This window comes from Theropithecus gelada, chromosome 12 (genome assembly GCF_003255815.1).
Source record: "Theropithecus gelada isolate Dixy chromosome 12, Tgel_1.0, whole genome shotgun sequence".
NCBI classification, from domain to species: Eukaryota; Metazoa; Chordata; class Mammalia; order Primates; family Cercopithecidae; genus Theropithecus; species Theropithecus gelada.
This window is the reverse complement of record NC_037680.1, coordinates 87,195,828-87,214,580: the sequence shown is the minus strand read 5'-3', so window position 1 is coordinate 87,214,580 and position 18,753 is coordinate 87,195,828. Positions and strand designations below refer to the sequence as shown.

Here is an 18,753-nt window from a genome sequence, read left to right as displayed (position 1 = left end):
ACTTACATTTTACATGTTCACAGGAATTGTCATCATTCTTTATGTTGGGTAAAAATTACTGTCATTTTACTCAGATAAGATAAAAACTAGCATTTGCTAACTCAGTAGGTTCCATAGTAAAGGAAATATTAATACATTAGTACTTCGGAGCTATATTCAAAACTGTATTTGCTTTGTAAGGGACACCTTTGCTTCACAGCTAAACTCTACCCCATACTATTTTATCAGAAACAATCAATATGGGTATTACCTTGACAGAAAGAAGCCTGATGCCAGGTCTTGAAAATTTCCATTTTTGGTGTGCTGTCACATTGGTAAAGCCAAAACCAGTCTTCACTGTCCTCACCACTTTGCAAGCTGTCAAAATCCTCGTCATTTTGAAGATGATTTGTGACTAAAATTAAATGAAATTACATATATTTTATGAGATTGTGTGATAAGACTTTTTTTAGTTAATGTAAAAGAAATCTGGGAGGGGGTACAGTCAGTGTTTAAGGCTGACTGCACAGCGATCTTTGAATTTCCATTCATTCTGCCATTAAATGTCTTCAGCCACAGCTCCTCCTTCTCTTAACCCCTCCTCCTGAGGTAATGTCCAGAGATGTTCCATGGGCATGTAGCACAAATTGCAACACATCAAATACTACCTTCTCCAGCTAAAATAATGCTGGGGTTGTAGAAAACCAGCCATCCATCAAAGGAATTGCTTATGCAGCTGAATGGAATGACATAGACATCATGGACAACCTTATCCTAAAGAGTAGCAACTTTCAAGATGCTGAGGGTCATAGGCTTTTACTTGTGTCACATGTGATACCTAATATGCCTCATAAGAGATTTTAGATTCCCAAATAAAGCTGAACCCTTGCCATTTTCTGCTGGAGTAAAAAGACAAGGTTCTTTTTACAAAAAGTAAAAATGAGAGCATCCTACAAGTAGCATTTTTACTATTTATAAAAAGAATGTTAGAAACTTTTCTCCACAAATATACAATATGTTTTGGGTTAATATAGTAGTACACTACATTCTTACTATAGCATTGTTCTGTGTTTCAAAGCTAAAGCAATCAGTAATATCAAGTAAAACAAAACTAGAGCAAAGTGGACTATTATATCCCTCTTATGCCTCTTAAATTTGTAAAAACTTCATGAAATGACAAACACTCATTTTAATATAAGCACTATTCCTAAGTCAAGTTTTTTTTTAGTTATTAAAATGTTATATATAAAATTTTCAAAACTTCAGCATTCATATTTCAACACGAATAAAAAGTGATTCACTTCATTGTTCAGTCTCATGTTTAACCAGGCCGTCAAGGGACCTCATTGGCTGGCACATGCTCTTGCTTAAGTCACATGACTATGTAGAACAGGAAGTACTGCAGCATTGTTCTTTCACACCCTTGCAAAGCAGGCCAAGGAATAAAGGCAATAGACTCATTCCTAGGGCTTCCCATAACAGAAAAGATGACATAAAATGATTGAATTGACTAATTCAATCACACAGAATTAGTGCTAGAGTTGGGGTAAGGATTTTTTTTAGGAACAAAGTTTTATTTAAATCTTCACGCTTACTTAATATATTCACGTATGAACATTATTTGATTTCAAAGTGTTTCACGGCTCTTGGTGATAGAAAGCTAAACAAAATAGGCTCATACTAGTTTATACAAATAATTAATAAAATAACTAGTGCCATGAAAGTTGCCCAAATGCAACAGGAAAATAAAATGGGGAAAATAAGAAAGAAAGATCAAGTTCCTTGTGCACATTCAGTTAAGTTTAAGCATAGAATTATGTTGAGCTGTGTTATATTGAAGGACGCAAGTTCACCAAGTAGATAAAGGGGGGAAAACCCCAGAAGGGATGCCATGGCATGAGCAATAGCATAGAGGCATGAAGTCATGGTGGTATATTTTGTAAAAGCCTAGATGCAGGGTACAGAATGGGAAAATGAACAGGTACCATATCACGGGAGACTTTGTATGCCTTAAAATGTTCAACCAATAGTATTCATGATAGTCATGGAAGTATTTTGAACAAGAAGTAAAGGTGAAATTTGTGTTAAAGATCACTGAAAAATGATTTGGAAGAGAATGAAAATAGCAAAAGGAAAACTCCCAACCTAGAGAACTGAGGACTGAGAAGCAGTACTTACTGGCTTAGTCCAATACCAGTTTACGCCTCGATCTCACCTCTTGGCTTTTTATTTGTGCACGTGTGTGTGTGTGTGTGTGTGTGTGTGTGTGTGTGTGTAGTGAGGGTTGTCTTTCCTAAATTAAAAAAAGGATATAAACTCAATCCTCATTATGGAAACTTTTCAGGATGCAAAATAAACTTAAATCAGTCATAGTCCTATTACCCTAAGGTACCCATGCAATGAATACTATAGCAGATTTCCTCCCTTCATCACTTATGTTTTAATCAAATATGACAGTGGAAGTACTGAGGAGTCCTGAGCTTGACCAAGGAAAAGATTTCATCACCATTTATAACAGTTGACCACAAAGCATGATGAATTAAACGTGTTTTTCCAGAGAAATGTCAACAATTCTAGGATAGAATTCTCCTACTCTAAAGTCTAGACAGAAATGTGGGCATGAGAGTTTGAATGGGCTTCATTTTTGTCAGTAAAGGGTCCCGGATGCAGACTATGGTGTGTGTATATACATATTATGGTCCATGTCTTTAGTCATCAGAATGAAGGAGGAGAAGACGGAAGTTTTGTAAAATTTGGTTAAATATTCTGAATTAGAGACTTGGAAAATCCATCCATTATAATCCCACAATCATCTTGGAGATTGGAACAGACAAAAAATAAAATAGTGGCTAGTTTCATATTTGAGTGTTCAGGCTAGACTGAAATCTATAACCAAACTGGAAAGAATATATTACACATTAGTGAGGGAGTTTACATTAGGACAAATCAAAGGAGTTGAGACTGTAACAGTCAGTTGGTAGGCAATGTTAAAGTCAAGCATGAAAAAATTTAGTGGAAATGTTACACTTTTATGACAGGTTATTTTTCAAAGCATTTTTAAAAACAAGCATTTTTCTGTTGGGAGTGATTTTCTTCTCTGACCACATGTACACAGTCCCGCTTCATATAAGCTGTCTGCACGGAGCTGAGCAGAGTGACAGGCATGAATGCAGGCACACACATCAGGCTGGGGACCCTGTGCACTTGGAAGTATATTCTTTGTGAGCCAGGTCATCAAAGATTCTCTAAACTTATAAGTCACTCGCTGATAAAATGAAAATACTTTTTATAGATTTAGTCTTCTTTTCTATTAATACATTTTAAAAAATAGAAGCATTTAGTCCGTGAAATCCCTCAGGGCCCTTTATTTTATGAATTCCTTATTGACATACCTGGTATTGAAAATATTAAACTGTCAAGTACTAAGTTGTATTTACTTTCATTTGGTATTTAAAGAAATATGGAAATACGGAATAATAGATAATAACCCACCCCACAAACATAATATCTGTTAACACTAAAGTATTATCTTCTAGCATTTATATCAATGCTCAGAACATAGTTTTGAAAATTGTCATTGACTTGCATAATGCTTTTCGGAGGTAATATTATGTTAAATGTATTTTGATGTTATTACAAAGTTCTTTTAAAACCCTACTTGAAATGGCTACAAAACATTCCATATTCATTGCTTTTATTCCTGCTACAATATATGTCAATATTGCCATCTTTGATTAATATTTACAGATTTCTCTCCAAAGAGGCTGTACTCACCTACATACCAGTGCAATATATGGGTGTCCCTTTAAATATGTCCTCACCAACATTATGTATTATCTTTGGTTTTATTTGCTCTGAGGCAGAAAATAGTATTTTGCTTTCATTTCTATTTTAAATCACTGGTGAAGTTGAATACTTCACAGTATGTTTTCAATTGATACTATTCTTTTTTCAACTACTGTTTACATTTTTGTTTCCATTAACTCATTTATATTAATCATTATGAAAATGTCTTTAAAGGAAACATAAAGAAACACTGACAGCCTGTGTATATCCTGATTTCCAGTATCCTCTTCATTTAGACAGTCCACTGACATAAGCAAGGGAAGACCTGCTATAAATTGAAAAACAAAACAAAACAAAACAAAATAAAACATGAAAACAGGATGTCTTAGAGAATAAAGGTCTTAGGTTTTGGAACGAAGAGAAAGTAAGGGTGTCAGTAATTCCTTCTTCGAAGGTACAGAGACTGCCAACTGCCCTCTTGAAGTGTGTCTAAGTAATGAATCAGAAACAACTCTAAGAAGTTGGTGCATCTATCAAAAACTCTCTAACATAGCAAGCATGCAAGAGATGCTTCTGGAAAAATGACTGAATGAATGGATTCCTATGTGCTTAATTCCTGCCTGATCAGTGATGATTATTTAAGCAGGAACAAATAAAATTACATCAGTTAAGAATGAGAGGAAATAAGGATGCTTAGGAGTCATGAAAAAAAATCTTGGCTATCAATAATTCTATAAAGTCTATTTTTGAAGAGATACATGAAAGCAAGGAGTAGGGTATGGCTGGAGAGCAAACAAATTCAGAGTAAAAGGAGGTGTAATAACTCCCTGAAGAAAGTTATACTGTTTTGTGTTTGACCAGAAATGTGTGAAAATAGAATGTAAAAGGTAGAAGTAATTAGGTTCAGTTCTGTGATTTTTATTAGCCTTAGTATCATAACAAGGAACACAGCACACATAAAGATATGGATGAAGAAGGCATCTCTGAGGGAAAGTGGTGTGGATTGTATCCACGTAAAAGGCACACACTTTCTCCTGTCACAGAAACTAGGACAAGCTGGTAGGAGGATTCCTCTAAGTTAAGACTTAAAGTTGTTTGAAAACCTTTCCAATATGTCAAGGATTGATAATGACAATAGACAGATATCAGGTTGTTAGATGATAGGGGTTTAAAATAACCAGATGTCCTTGGAAATCCAATCAAGTAAAACATATTCATTAGGATCCAAATGGCATTTTGAGGAATAGAAAGTGAGGAACCAATTATGATGAATATGCTTATCAATCTAACATTTGATAACATAAAGGTTGGAGTGATGCAAAAGAAGGTGAAAAATGAAGCTGGAAAAGAGACCTTGTAAAATTGGTTTCACATATTAAAGCTCAGGGCACATGTGATTTATTCTAAAATAACAAAAAAAGCTATCATTCATAAGACCCCATTTACAAACACCTTAAGGAGAACAAGTTAGTACAAGGAGCACATATTTATAAAGAGTAAATCTTGTCGCGCTAATTTCTGCTTTAAAAAGACACTACTACCAGACCAAGTAGACATGTTAGATGTTTATTCAAGAGCATGGATTATATATTCTAGGCCAATGTTATGTGCATACACATTTTCTAAAGAATGTATATAAATGAGTTATTGCAAATGTAAAAGGACAGAGTGGATTAATTCACCAAGTTTCTTGTGTATTTGTGAAATGAGAAGAACAGTGGGAAATGCCTTAGAAAGTTGAATCAGAATTCAATGACTTTGGAAAATTGAAGACATAGCCAAACACAAAGTGCAACCAAAGGGAGGTCACGTGTAAGTTAGTCCAAAAAGAGAAAGAAAAACAAGCTGTAAATAAATAAAAGTTTTAGAGGATTGATTTATATGGAAATGAGTCAAAAAGCATATGTAGCAATTATAAAATATAGCAAGAGGCCCAAAGTTAGTCATGTTAAGCTGTAATTTAAAAATCCAAATATAGAAAGCAGAACTTAGAGTGGGATTTAAGAAAAGAAACTCAATGTTCACATAAAAAGCTAAATATTGAATAAATTAAAATTCTAAACATGGAGTTTGACCATGAGCTGACTATTAAATTTATAATCATGTCACATAGGAGTCCTAAGCAAAGTTTTTTCAATCTTCCTGAAAGTAAAAGATAATAATAATTATTATTCTTGGGTAATAAATAAAAAAGACTCCACAATAGAAACTAAAACATTGGAAGTTATAACCACAATATATTAGCATATTATCTGCATCTATATAGAGAGATATATAAATATGTACACCACTTGCTATGCCAGTAGGTGAAAATAGATATTTAAATGAATCTGTTTGATTGGCTCCAGTGATGATAAGTATGATCCTGCCTAAAAGTTGAGGTACTTGCCACGTGTTGATCCCCAAGCTAGGCAATGGTATGCCTTCCTTGCTAATTTTACAAGCAATCCATGAAATAAGCTAATGCTATCCCTATTTTATAAACAATAATGATGAGTCTCAGAGAATTAAGTAGATTGTTCAAGGTCACACAGCTAATAAGTTGCAAAGCCAAGACCAGAAATCAAGTCTTAGTCAATGTCCATCCTTTTGGAGCATGTCAACTATATCTGGAAAAAACAGGGGCAACAGCATGGAATGAACTGGAAAGAGTGACCTGGTTAAGATTCAATTTGATAGGAAGAATACATGAGTATGGAGGTATCAAAGGCTGGATTTCTGATGCTCAGAAATGTTTGCATTTCCTGAAAATCGGTAAAACATAACTTCAGTAAAAGTCGAACAATGAGACAGAAGAAAGTAACCGCAACTTCTCTGGTTTATTATGTTTTAAATTAAATAAATGATAAGGTAATATGGAAATAAAGCTATTAATTTTTCAGTAATCCACCTAATAATAAAACTAATTCACCTGGGAGCCACGTTTCTAGCTAGTTAACTGATTCAGCTGGACTTAGCTAAAAATAGCAAAGAATGTCTTACGTGTTTCTATCTTGCATCTTCTTGCTTGAACTTATGTACTCCAGAACGGAATCTGGGTAATTTCATGCCATTAAATTTTTGTTATTGTTCAAAAATAAAATCTAGGATTTCTAAAAGAATAATCAATTCAGGGATTATGTATTGTGTAGTTTCTATGTATCAGACATTGTATATCAGGAAATGGGATTACTTTCTGCTGAAAGCTGTTTTGTAGAAAATTGAAAACCTAGTAAATGTACTCTCTAGATAGTTTTATATAGCTGGATGAAATCTTCAAAATTATTTTCTAATTCCTTTGTTTTATAGATACAAAAATCAAATATCTAAGTAAGCCAAGATCATCTCATTATTCTTGAGTTATTTAATATTCGATCTAAAGCTGTTAGTAGACATCAGTATAGAAATGCAAGTTCTGAACAATTACTGCATTTCAAATAGAAATAATTTTGTAAATGATGCAACAACTAGTAAAGAAACTAACAATTACACAAATCAAACTCAACACTTAATCTTGGCTGAAGGATGTTCTTATAACTTGGTCTAAATATGCCTACAATATAAATTTTACAAAATAAAATGACTAAATCATTAGACAATGTTCATTCTAAATAGCAAAATACTGTTAAGGAAAGGTAAAAAAAATTCATCATCAGCCTTCTTTGCACAATGATTATCATTGCAAAAAAACCATTTTCTAACATGCTGAACAGAACAAACACCTCTGATGGGCTTGTTTTCTTAACTTTTGTCAAGAGTAAACATGGTTTTGCAAGATTCTAAAGAGCAACCCTAGCTGTGAGGTAGATGGTTATCTATGGCAATCCAGATCATGTGCCAGGACAGTACTGGACCCTCTTTAAATTAAACATATTTGAGGATCACAGAGAAACATGTGGTGTAACATGTCTTGAAGTTACCGACTTCGTGAAGTAAGGGGCAGCAATTTACACTGGAATGACGTAGAGAACAGCTCACCTACGCACATTCCTACTCCACCCCCTTTTATAGAAAATTTGTTATATTAAACCTGATTTCTTCCATGGCCTCCTATTTTCAGCGGAATGTGATTCAGGAAGATGTATTCCACCCTCCTGGAAATCGGACCAGTGCTTTCACAAACATTAAGTTCCATCTTCCCTAAAATTTTATTGCAGTTCCCCAGGAATGGATCACAGAGCTACTTCTTCCTCCAGATTTGTAGATTTCTAAGTCGAGTCATAGGGCAGGAGTGCCTTTTTTTAATTTTATATAGGCTAAAAATTTTCTGGAGAAGATTAGTGATCTGGCTGGAGAGGGGGAAAAAAAGAAGAACAAGAAGGAGATGAAGAAGGGGAGGAAGAAGAGAAAGAAAGACAAAAGGAAGCCAACCCCAATCCTTGAATTCTACAAACTACTAACAATTAGTCAAAAGCGCCTACTTGGATTTTAATACCTGACATGCCTTTGAGTGTTGAAGAATTAAATGTCTTATTCTGGTATTGTTTTTTGATGTCATTTATTTTTAACCTATACTTGCCCTCATCAATATCATTCTCAGTTGATAGTAAGAAAAATATATAATATTGTTGCTAATTTATCTTGCATTAGGGAATTGTTATTTCAAAAGAGCATTCTTGAACATCTTGTAAACTAAAAAAGCAAAGAACTCGGTATGAGGAAGTTAAAAACTATGTCACGATTTCAAAAATGTGTGTATAAAAATTAATTGCCATATTAGAAGTCGAGGTCAAGCAGTAATGATAGAAATTTTGTGAAATGATGATTAGACATATTATAAAATGTAATACAAATGAAAGAAACAAAGGTACACAATAGAAAAAGTATTATTAGTACTGTATTAGTTACTCTGAGTGGCATAAAAATATGTAACTCAGAAAAAGAAATTCTTTTCCCATTAGAATAATATTTATGCTAAAAATAACTGCATTCTTCCAATTATTAAAGATTTTGACCCAAAAAATTTACTTGTCCATAAATGTCTGTTTTTCTATAAATAAAAAAGGTTAATTAGTACTTGATTAACTAATCAACATTTATCTTATTATAACACATATACACTTGAAACAAAGATAGCTGTAGGACTTTCAGGGACCAGGGCTGTAACATAGGAATATGAAGGCCCAGTTACAAAATTTTGCCACTCCCAACAGAAACTAAGGATTCTCTTAAATATATGTAGTGCTCCAAATTTGCAAATAGAATTGCACATTTTCCAGGTAAACAGATTCACTGATAAACCTTTAAATAAATGACAAATAAAAATACTTTAAGTAAAAGACTTATTAAACATATTTTTTCTTTTCTATTCATACAAGGTTAAAAGACTTAAAACCTAATGAAAATTATTAATACCTTCAACTAAGGGTCTTTTAGGAATGCAGTTTTTATTTGTATGGAAATCAAAGCACTTCTGATGACCATCCTATGAATCCTACACCAAGAGAACTGCCATCCACTAGACCATATAACTCTTTTATTTTTGTTCACTTTTAATATACTGGGTAAGAAAAATGAAAAAAAAATATTGTGAAGGTAACCCAATATTTGTCTTGATAATATTTAAAACAAATTGAAATATTACAGTGAACTGAAATATCAGACTCAATTATGAAAATAAACTTTAACCCCAGGTTAAATTCTGAATTTTCTGCATTTTTACAAATTGTCTTTGCAGCTAACTCTGCTTAGAAGCCAGAATTAATTTCAATGAAAATCAGTTATTTAAAATGAAAGTGCTTTTAAAAATAATGTTTACATTTAAATAAAAGTTTATCATATTAACTGACCAAAAAAATAAAATAGCACATATGTTGATTTAGCACCATTTTTTAACTGCTATTTTCAGACCTTGGGATTTATACATATGTAAATTCTTTGGCTCAGCTCTTAGGCAAACACAATGGTGTGGGGCAGGGCTAGTAACAGGCCAAGATGGCTCTTCAACACTGAAAGTCCAGCCTGACTCCTGGCAGGGACCAGGGCCATCCAGTTATATTATGGTATTCTTTACCACCTCAGTGATGGCAGCCGGCTGGATTCCAAATTGTTTCAGTACTCCCAATCTCTGACTACATTTTTCTCTTCTTTTCCTCATCTTGCCCTACACATTTATCAAAAGAAAATATTTAGGATGTGAAAGAAGGGGTATAGATAAGAAACGAATCAAAGGAGAAATGCGTGATTATAAAACAATAAAATATGTAACTGAACCTTACTGTGGCTTAACACACAGCCAACAGTGCCAAAGATCATATAACTTCTGTCTGCTGAAGTTTTCTCTTCATTAAATGGCATTGACAGAGAAAAACTATAAATAATAATTAATTGAAATAGACTGCAAATCACTTAGCCAATATAAAATGATGCAATATTTTATCTGATGAAGAAATCTAAAGTTAAGTATTTGTTAGATCAATTTTATCAATTTGTCTATATCCTATCAATCCTTCAAAGCCATATGAAATCATACTCTTTTAATGAACTTTATGTATGTATATCTTGTTTGTATCATACAATTAATATATTATCCACATACTCTTATTTCACACATTGATATCTTCCTGGTTTAAATCATTAAATAGCTCTACATTGCTCAACTACAGTGCAAAGTTAAAAATATAATATTTTCATTTTTCCAACGTTTTAGGCTTTTGTTTGCTTCATTCACATTGTGTGATCTAAATTAGTATCTTCACTGTCTGTTTAATACCGACAAATTAGAAAGAGTAACAACCATGACCTCTCATAGTCCATAAGTAATAATTAATTCTTCAGTTCCTTCTATAAACACTTATTAAAGCCCTTTTACATGCCAAGCATGGTGCTAGATCCTGAGAATAAAAATAAGACTGGAACACAGACTTGTCCCTCAAAAGCTCCCTCTTGAGAAGCCTTTCAGTTTTATTCTTAGAAGTGGACAAAAACGTGTATTTTCTACTCTCGAGATTGAACTATAAAGAATAACAAAAAGAACTAAAAATCTAAGAAGCTCAAGACCCCAAAGACTCAATCATAACAGGCTAAATCGATACTCCTCTCCAGCAGCTCTCCCAGGATGAAATGTGATCACCTATTAATGCACTTCACAAAATAAAAAACCTCCATGCCATCTTTCATCTCATAGGAGTTGACCCACACCCTAGGAATCATTTTAGATACACCAATTTCTCAAGGGAACAAAAAGAATTACACTTTTTTCCCAGTCAATATTGTCTAAAAGGTCTGATGATCAAAACTGAACAAATTAACTTGAATAAAATTGTAAATATCCTCTACACACGTGACTACAAAGACAAGGTAAAAATTATGAAATCTCACATTAACATATTTTAGAAAACCAAATATTTTCTAATAACATATAAAAGATAAAAGCATGGTAAAAAATATATCTTGAAATGAATTTAGATTAATATTAAATGCTATAAATACATAAGGCATCATGTAAAAAATGTAAGTCTTAAAATCTATGAAATTAAACCTCAAAAACCTATGAAATTATAAATCTATAATTCATACATTTATAAGTATAAATTCATACATTTATAAGTTATTGCTACTACCACACCCAATAAGAATGCCACAATATAATTACAAAAACACAGAGAAAAAATGTAAAGGCTCGTACCAAAGTTATATTAAAGTTATACAGGTTTAAAACTCAGGAATAATAAAATTTCTGAAGAACTCCTTATCAGAATCCAATTAATTGCTCAGCTCACCACCGTTCCTTCTTTTCCAAATCTTGAATATGAGCAGCTAAGAAAAGATGAGCCACATCAAAATCAAAGCAAACAAACTTCTGACTGTTAGAGCTTATACACAGGATGGCTGGAAACAGGATTGCCATGACCAGACCCAAGTCAACAAAGTCCTGTTTTAAGGAGATTAATCTTTTTCTTCAGACTTGGAAAAACCTGTGCTACGTCTGGGAAAATAACTACTCCACTACCTTGATACTGGATTCCGTGTTTCTTCCAGACCTAAGATAAGACACATTTTCTTATCTCCTCTAAGAAAAGAAATGGCTTCAAAGTTCAGGAGACAGGTCATACTGTAATACTAATAGGATGAGAGGCCTTGTCAGACCACCTGACTTAGAATTAGTATGAGGAGAAAAAAAAAATGTACTAGACACTTCAACTCCATAAACAAATTCTCAAAATCAATGTATTTCCTCAGTAAATACATTCCCTATATATCTTAAGTTTTAAGACTAAATATAACAACCATTTTTACATACCTGTCATACCTGTTATATTATAATTCAGAATGCCATACCCCAGTTTAAATTAACCAGCAGAATTCTCCAAATTTTATCTGCATTTATATTTCAAGCCTGAAGAAAAAGACTGTCAAGGAATGGCTACCCTCTCAAACTAGTATGAGGAGAACTCAAATTAAATCCAGTGGAAAATAATTTGTGGCTTTAAAACTACTTCAAGTAATATTTACATATATAAATGTTATATGAAGAGTTAAGCTCAGCAACAAGCAGTAATAGGAGTTTTAATATTAAATATATAAAACATTCTTGAAATGAAGATGGAAAACAGCTACATGTTTGTACAGGTCAACTAGAAGCCTCAGAGCTGAGGTTTGACATGAATTCATTCTATTACAGTGGCTGAGTTATTTAACCTTTCTGTGCATCATTTTCTCATAAGAAAATTGAGTTGGATTAATCATCAAGAAGAGTTCTTGGCCTAAAGATGTATCTCATCAAATGAGCTGCATGCAGAGGAAGAATATTTACAGTAATACATTTCAGAAGGAAGTTTCCAGGCTTACAAACCTACTGACATGGACCGATTCCCAATATGTTTTCTTTAACTGCTAACAAGTGTGCAGCACGCTAAGCTAGTCAGTATGTAGAAGCACACTCTATCCCTGGCTCTGTCATAACCTCATTCTATCCTCAGCCAGGTCTATTAATCTTCCTATTTCCCAGTTTCTCTAAAAACTGCACAAGTCAGTGCCACAAAAATGGCAGGGATGTGTATGAGTTAATGAGAGAATATCCATCAAGCCCTATGATCCCAGAAGAGAGCACCAAAGGAAAACAAATTTGATTAAACCTCTCATGTCCCAAAGCTGATAGCCCTAGGAGAATTGTTAAGGAATAACTTGCGGGAGGGGGGAAGTGATTCTTTCTTGACCTCCTAATTTTGTGTATCTAATTAACTCATCATTTATGCATTTATTTATTCATTCAACGAGTTGAGTATCTTTTATTACATACCAGATACCCCATTAGGCAATGGTGAAATGAAATGACATGGTCCCAAGCCTCATGATACCTCATGGGAGATGCTAAAGAAATATAAATGAATTGGAGCTTTCAGTATATTAAGACAGCTTAGTAATCAATCTCACAATATATAATTACAAATTTTATTACAATGTATGATTACAAACTCTGCAGGAATAAAGTAGGCCGTTTTGCTAGAAAATAATAGTGGAGAACAAAATTTAGATTGGGTGTTTAAAACAGTCCGAGGAAACTGAGATGTGAATGATTCATATTAATTAAATGGGTCATGTGGGAGGAAAAGCACCCCAGTCAGAAGGAACATCATATGTGAAGGCTTTGAGCTGGAAATTGATGATATCTTCCAGGAACTGATTGGTGAAACAGAAGGATATTGAACCAAGCAGGGAAGATTATCAGGAGAGATCTGAAAGGCAATCAGACTCCAGACCCTGTAGGTGTTGGCAGGGCATGTTAAGATATTGATTTGCCATTTATAGTGCAACAGGAAGTCACTGAAGGATTTTAACATGGAAAGTGAAATTATTTTATTAATGTTATGAAAAAGATTAATTGCTGTATAGAGATGCAGTGCATGCAAGGTAAGCCCACACAGGAAGTCAACTATGGTAGACCTGTTGGCTAGGTCTACCACCTAGATCCTATTTACAGGGCTAGTGCCCCCCTCTCCCAGCCACTGTGGGTGATGGTTGCTAATTGCTCACACCTAAAACCTTTCCCAGGAACTCACTCCGATTGAGGAGTGTTTCTTTAATCCATTATAGAGGCATGAGAGGCCAAACTCCTTTACCTCAAGAATGAACAACTCTGCCATGTTGCTTGCGCTCCAGAACCTTCCCTGTGGATGAGGCTAAGGCTAGAATATACTTGAAACCATGTATCGAATTTACTCAAGTGATGGAGTTAGAAGTCAAACTGAAGTAGATCAGAGAGTAACTAGGATGTTAAAAAATAGACAAAACAGCCGGGCGCGGTGGCTCAAGCCTGTAATCCCAGCACTTTGGGAGGCCGAGACGGGCAGATCACGAGGTCAGGAGATCGAGACCATCCTGGCGAACACGGTGAAACCCCGTCTCTACTAAATAAATCCAAAAAAGAAAAACTAGCCAGGTGAGGTGGCGGGTACCTGTAGTCCCAGCTACTCGGGAGGCTGAGGCAGGAGAATGGCGTAAACCCGGGAAGCGGAGCTTGCAGTGAGCTGAGAACCGACCACTGCACTCCAGCCTGAGCGACAGAGTGAGAGTCCATCTCAAAAGAAAAAAAAAATAAAAAAAAGCATGAGAAGAAAAGCAGCTAAGTAAAAGAATAGAAGCTGGATGAGAATGTGGAGCCAAGAAGGGTTTTGTTTGTTGTTTTTATGTTTTTTATTTTTTGATGAAAGGTGACCAGGACACATTTGTAGGCTGATAAGCCTGCTCTACCTGAAAAAGAGATAAATTTGCATGAGAGAAAGAGTATAACCAAAAAGTGAAGACTTTGAGAAAGAGAGACAAGACGGCATCTAAAGAGCATGAAGAAGGATTGGTTTTTGATAGGAGTGGGGACATTTGCACCCTTTTAACAGGAGGGTAGGAGGAGATATAGAAAATATATCTTCTCTTACTGAAGGTTTGCTGATTGGGTAGTGTGAAAATGGGAGCATGACCCTTGATGGTTTCTACTTTCAAATAAAGTAAGATGTAGACTTTTCAATTGAAGGTTGAAAAGTTTAAACTAATTTCTGTGAAGAGTAAGATCATGCTGTCATTAGAGAACCACAGCAGGAAAGCCAATAGTCTTGGGTTCCCATTTGAGATCAGTGACCATGAATTTATAGTGACATCAGAATGTCCATGCACATGGTTTTCTTCAGCCATTCTCAAATACAAGGGCGCATGCATAGAGATGGAGGATTTGGCACTAAAGGTTTGAGTTTTGCCAGGCCAATTAGAAATTGGGGTGTGGAAGTTGAGGCTATCTAGAAAGGAATGATTATAATGATAGACCCTAGATTTTAAGCTAGATAAGAAAGAATGCTCAAAGAATTGTCACACTAGGAATACTTGAGTATGTGAGATCAAAAAATAAGGGAGGAGGGAAAAAGGATGTTGGAATTTTGAAGGTGGTACAGTTTCTGGTAAAGAGTGGTCTAGATGTGGCCAGCGGTTGGCACTGAAGTCAAAGGGGTGGCATAGGAATGGGATGGTTTACTAAAGCTGCTCTGCATCATACCTTTGGTTCACACAACCCTGGTACTCCATGATCAACCAAAATCTGCCAAAAAACATGAATTATCTTTACAAAAATACTTAGCCATCATTACATTACAAAGAAATCTGGGTGAGTAAAGTGTGCTAAGTGAAACGCAAATATTTTCCCATTTTTCCCTTGGGGGGAAATGTACTTCACATCACAGAAATATTGGTTTAAATAAAGTTCTAAGAACATTTTCTTTTTGCTTTGTTTTTTAGGGCTTAATAGTACTAATGTGGCCTTGGACTTCTCTTAGTCAGCACAACTGATCAATCAGCATTTCACTGATTGCTTAATTCCTCCTTCTCTACATAAGAGGGGTAAAAGCCCTTGCAAAATGTGTTTGTTCTGTTTGTTATTCTGGACAAAGCCGATAACGAGTTGCAGCTGCTGTACAGAGTGTACTGCTTGCCGAGGCCATTGCTTTAACTTATAGATAGAAAGGAGCAGCCAGAGATGTGCCTCGGGCTGAAGCCAGTGCTGCAAATAGGACAGTGCTCTCAAGCTACAGTATATGCATTTCATTATCCAACAATTTGTTCCGGGAGGACATTTTGATTGGCCAGGCAAGAAATTCAAAATGAGAGACTTTTAAATATCACAACTCAGCTAAAAGAGCTCTTCTGTTTTCTGACCTGAGAAATTCACTTCTATCAGTCTCAATAAAGATGCTTGTAATATTAGGTGATGCAGACTCTGAACATGTGTCCCTCTGGACAGAGTGTACCCCTGATGATCTGAGTTTTGGGGCTCTGCCTCAGGCTTCAGAATTCCTAGTGTGAAAGCTGCTTGCATATCCACCCCTCCATCCACCTGGGTTTTGTTCTGCTTTTCTTTTGTAACTAATGACTGTGAGTCAAAAAGATGGGAGGTCAACTACTTGCCCTTGACCATTAAATAGGTGTTTAAGCTAAGCTAACTAAGGAATAGCATCATTTTTCCATTTTGTTATATCATTTTCCATTTTATCCTAGCTTATTAACTAGGATGAGAAGAAAATGATAGTAGTCAATATTATAAAGTTTAAAAGAATACAAAGTAGTCAATATTATAAACAGAGACATTTTTCTAGAATGGAATAATAAATGGTAGGGTTCTATGTTTTATTTAAAAAGGTTCCAAAATTACCCACTTACTGTTTTGTGACCTCGAACAAGTTGCTTTAACTCTGAACCTCAGTTTCTTCATATACAAAATGGAAATACACCACTACGAAGGTTTGTTGATAGAATTTAAACAGAATAAATTACGTAAAATACCTGGTGTTAGTAAAGAATTCTCTCAGTGACTCATAGCAAAAGTATAAATTGGTCCAGTCACTTTGTAGCACAATTTGTCATTATGCAGTTAAATGTAAAATGTGCATACCTTATGACAATTACATTTTTTCAGGATGTAACTCAGAGAAATACTAAAACATGTGCACAAAATGATAGATACATACATAGATATATAGATATTCATTGCAGCATAAATGAACCAGTGGGAATAATATTTAAATGCATGAATGTTCTTTTCTCTTTGGAAATTATTTTTACTGACCTTCTCCACAAACTCACCTATTTCTTTCGGGTGGTTTGGAATTATTACAACAGGAAGGCAAAGAGAAAGAAAAAGTTAATATTTATCTTCTGGTAAGGCAACGGGATTTTGCAGTAAGAACATAGTGCTAACAAGTAGATTTAATCAGGGAGAGGGGAGTTCTTTAAATTCTTAAACTGCTTTAACTTATCATAACTCAATCTAGAGGATTCAGATTATATGAATTTTTCACATCTGGTGAAGTGGTAGGAAGAAGAATGGAAACACAGAAGTCAGATCAGATTATTTCCACTTCCACTTTCAACCCCTGATCCAGGGCCACTCTTTAAGGAAGTAAAGGAGTAATGTCACAGGAATGACAGCAGCAGGCCAGCAGATACGTATTCCTGAGACAGAGCCCATGGCATTCAGGGCCTGGGAACTGGGGACCCAAACTAACCTAAGTCTCACTGTGACAATACAGAGGTTCTGAGAGTACAGGAAAAATTAAGAGGCTTGGGGACAAGGTAGAAAACCACTGCAGGTAGATCATAACAGACAAGGGATAAATGACAGGACCCCCTAACACCCCAAAGAGCAGATGGCACCAGCACAGAGAGCAGACCAGCTCAGCTGCTCTGCAGATATCAAGGAGGACTCAGAGGATACATCAATCTGGTTACCCTTTCCTTCTGCACCACCAAATCATGTAAACTAAACAACCAGGTGACAGCTTGAAGAGGAATAGGTAAGCAGGTCAAACTCGGAAAAATGGAACAAATTGACCAAGCAAGGACAGGGTTACCTAAATGGAGTATTTGGACTAGCAGCATTGGACTCAAGACAAAATTTACCAGATTAGACTCATAAATCAGATCAGTTATTTAAAAAATAAATAAAATAAGGTACTTTTTTGCACATTTGAACCTACTATGGCTAATTTCAAATCTTGCTTGAAAATCATCAATAGAGATTATTACAAAACACAATATGCCAATTTGTGGAATATTTTGCAGCAGATGAAAAGATCAAAGCAGATATCTATACACTGAAAATAAGAGCAAATACTGACACGGCATTTATTGTATGACAGGCTCTGTTCTGAAAGCGTCACAGGTGTTCCCCATGTCACCCTTCAGCAGTACTATGAGGCAGATTCTGTCACTACTCCCATTTTACATATGTGGAAAGTGAAGCACATAAGTGGTCTTCTTGAGGTTCCCCTACAAATTGGTCATGAAGCCTAAATAAAAAGAATTCTAAGACATGCCAGTGAGTGAGGAAAGCAATTTATACAACAATATACACAGTAAAACATTAATAAAACACACAATGTGCCAACCAGTACTATAATTTTTATCTGTAAGTGACTAGAAAAAGGTCTGAAAGGGTATATTAGTAATAAATTTTTCCTCTGATAGAGGGAATTATATTTTTCCCATAGGAAGATCTTAACCTTATTTGTAATGTTTTAATTTTTTCACATGGAGAACATAGCAATACACTACTCATGTTACTGAAACTTGATAAAATACATGAAGCTAAAATTGGGCATCTAAAAGCATGATAATACATAATATTTATTTTCTACTTTATCTCCAATATGCTTATCATGAAGAAATTATAACAAAACACAAGTAAATGTTTGGATAATTTGAAAGTTAATAAGTTGTACACTGTAGCCCTACCATCCCCACTGATGTCAAAGGGCTGATTTTTAATTATGCAGTAGCAATTAAATAGGGATCAATGTCATTACCTGAAAAAACACCAATACAGAAATTGTTATTGTAGACAAGATAATTTCTATTTAAAAAAGAAAATGAAGTAAATGATTAAAATTAAAATGCATAAGTATAACATTTTAATATATTAAATAAGTTTAGCTAATACAAAATTCAGTTCCCCTGAGTTCTCTTAAAGATCACTTGAACCTCCATTCTGGGTTATTTCATGCAATCTGTAATATACAAAAGTAGGATATT

General features: G+C 34.7%; 1 protein-coding gene across 2 annotated transcripts in view; it reads right to left on the bottom strand.

Moving 5' to 3' along the window:
- CPS1 (carbamoyl-phosphate synthase 1) overlaps nucleotides 1–18,753 on the bottom strand; it is a 191,330-nt gene that overhangs the window by 118,574 nt on the left and 54,003 nt on the right. For both annotated transcript variants that reach the window (XM_025405628.1, XM_025405627.1), the window contains exon 2: nucleotides 251–394. In XM_025405628.1, the coding sequence (XP_025261413.1) occupies nucleotides 251–376 (126 nt within the window). In that variant the 5' untranslated portion in view covers nucleotides 377–394. The remainder of the gene's footprint in view (nucleotides 1–250; nucleotides 395–18,753) is intronic.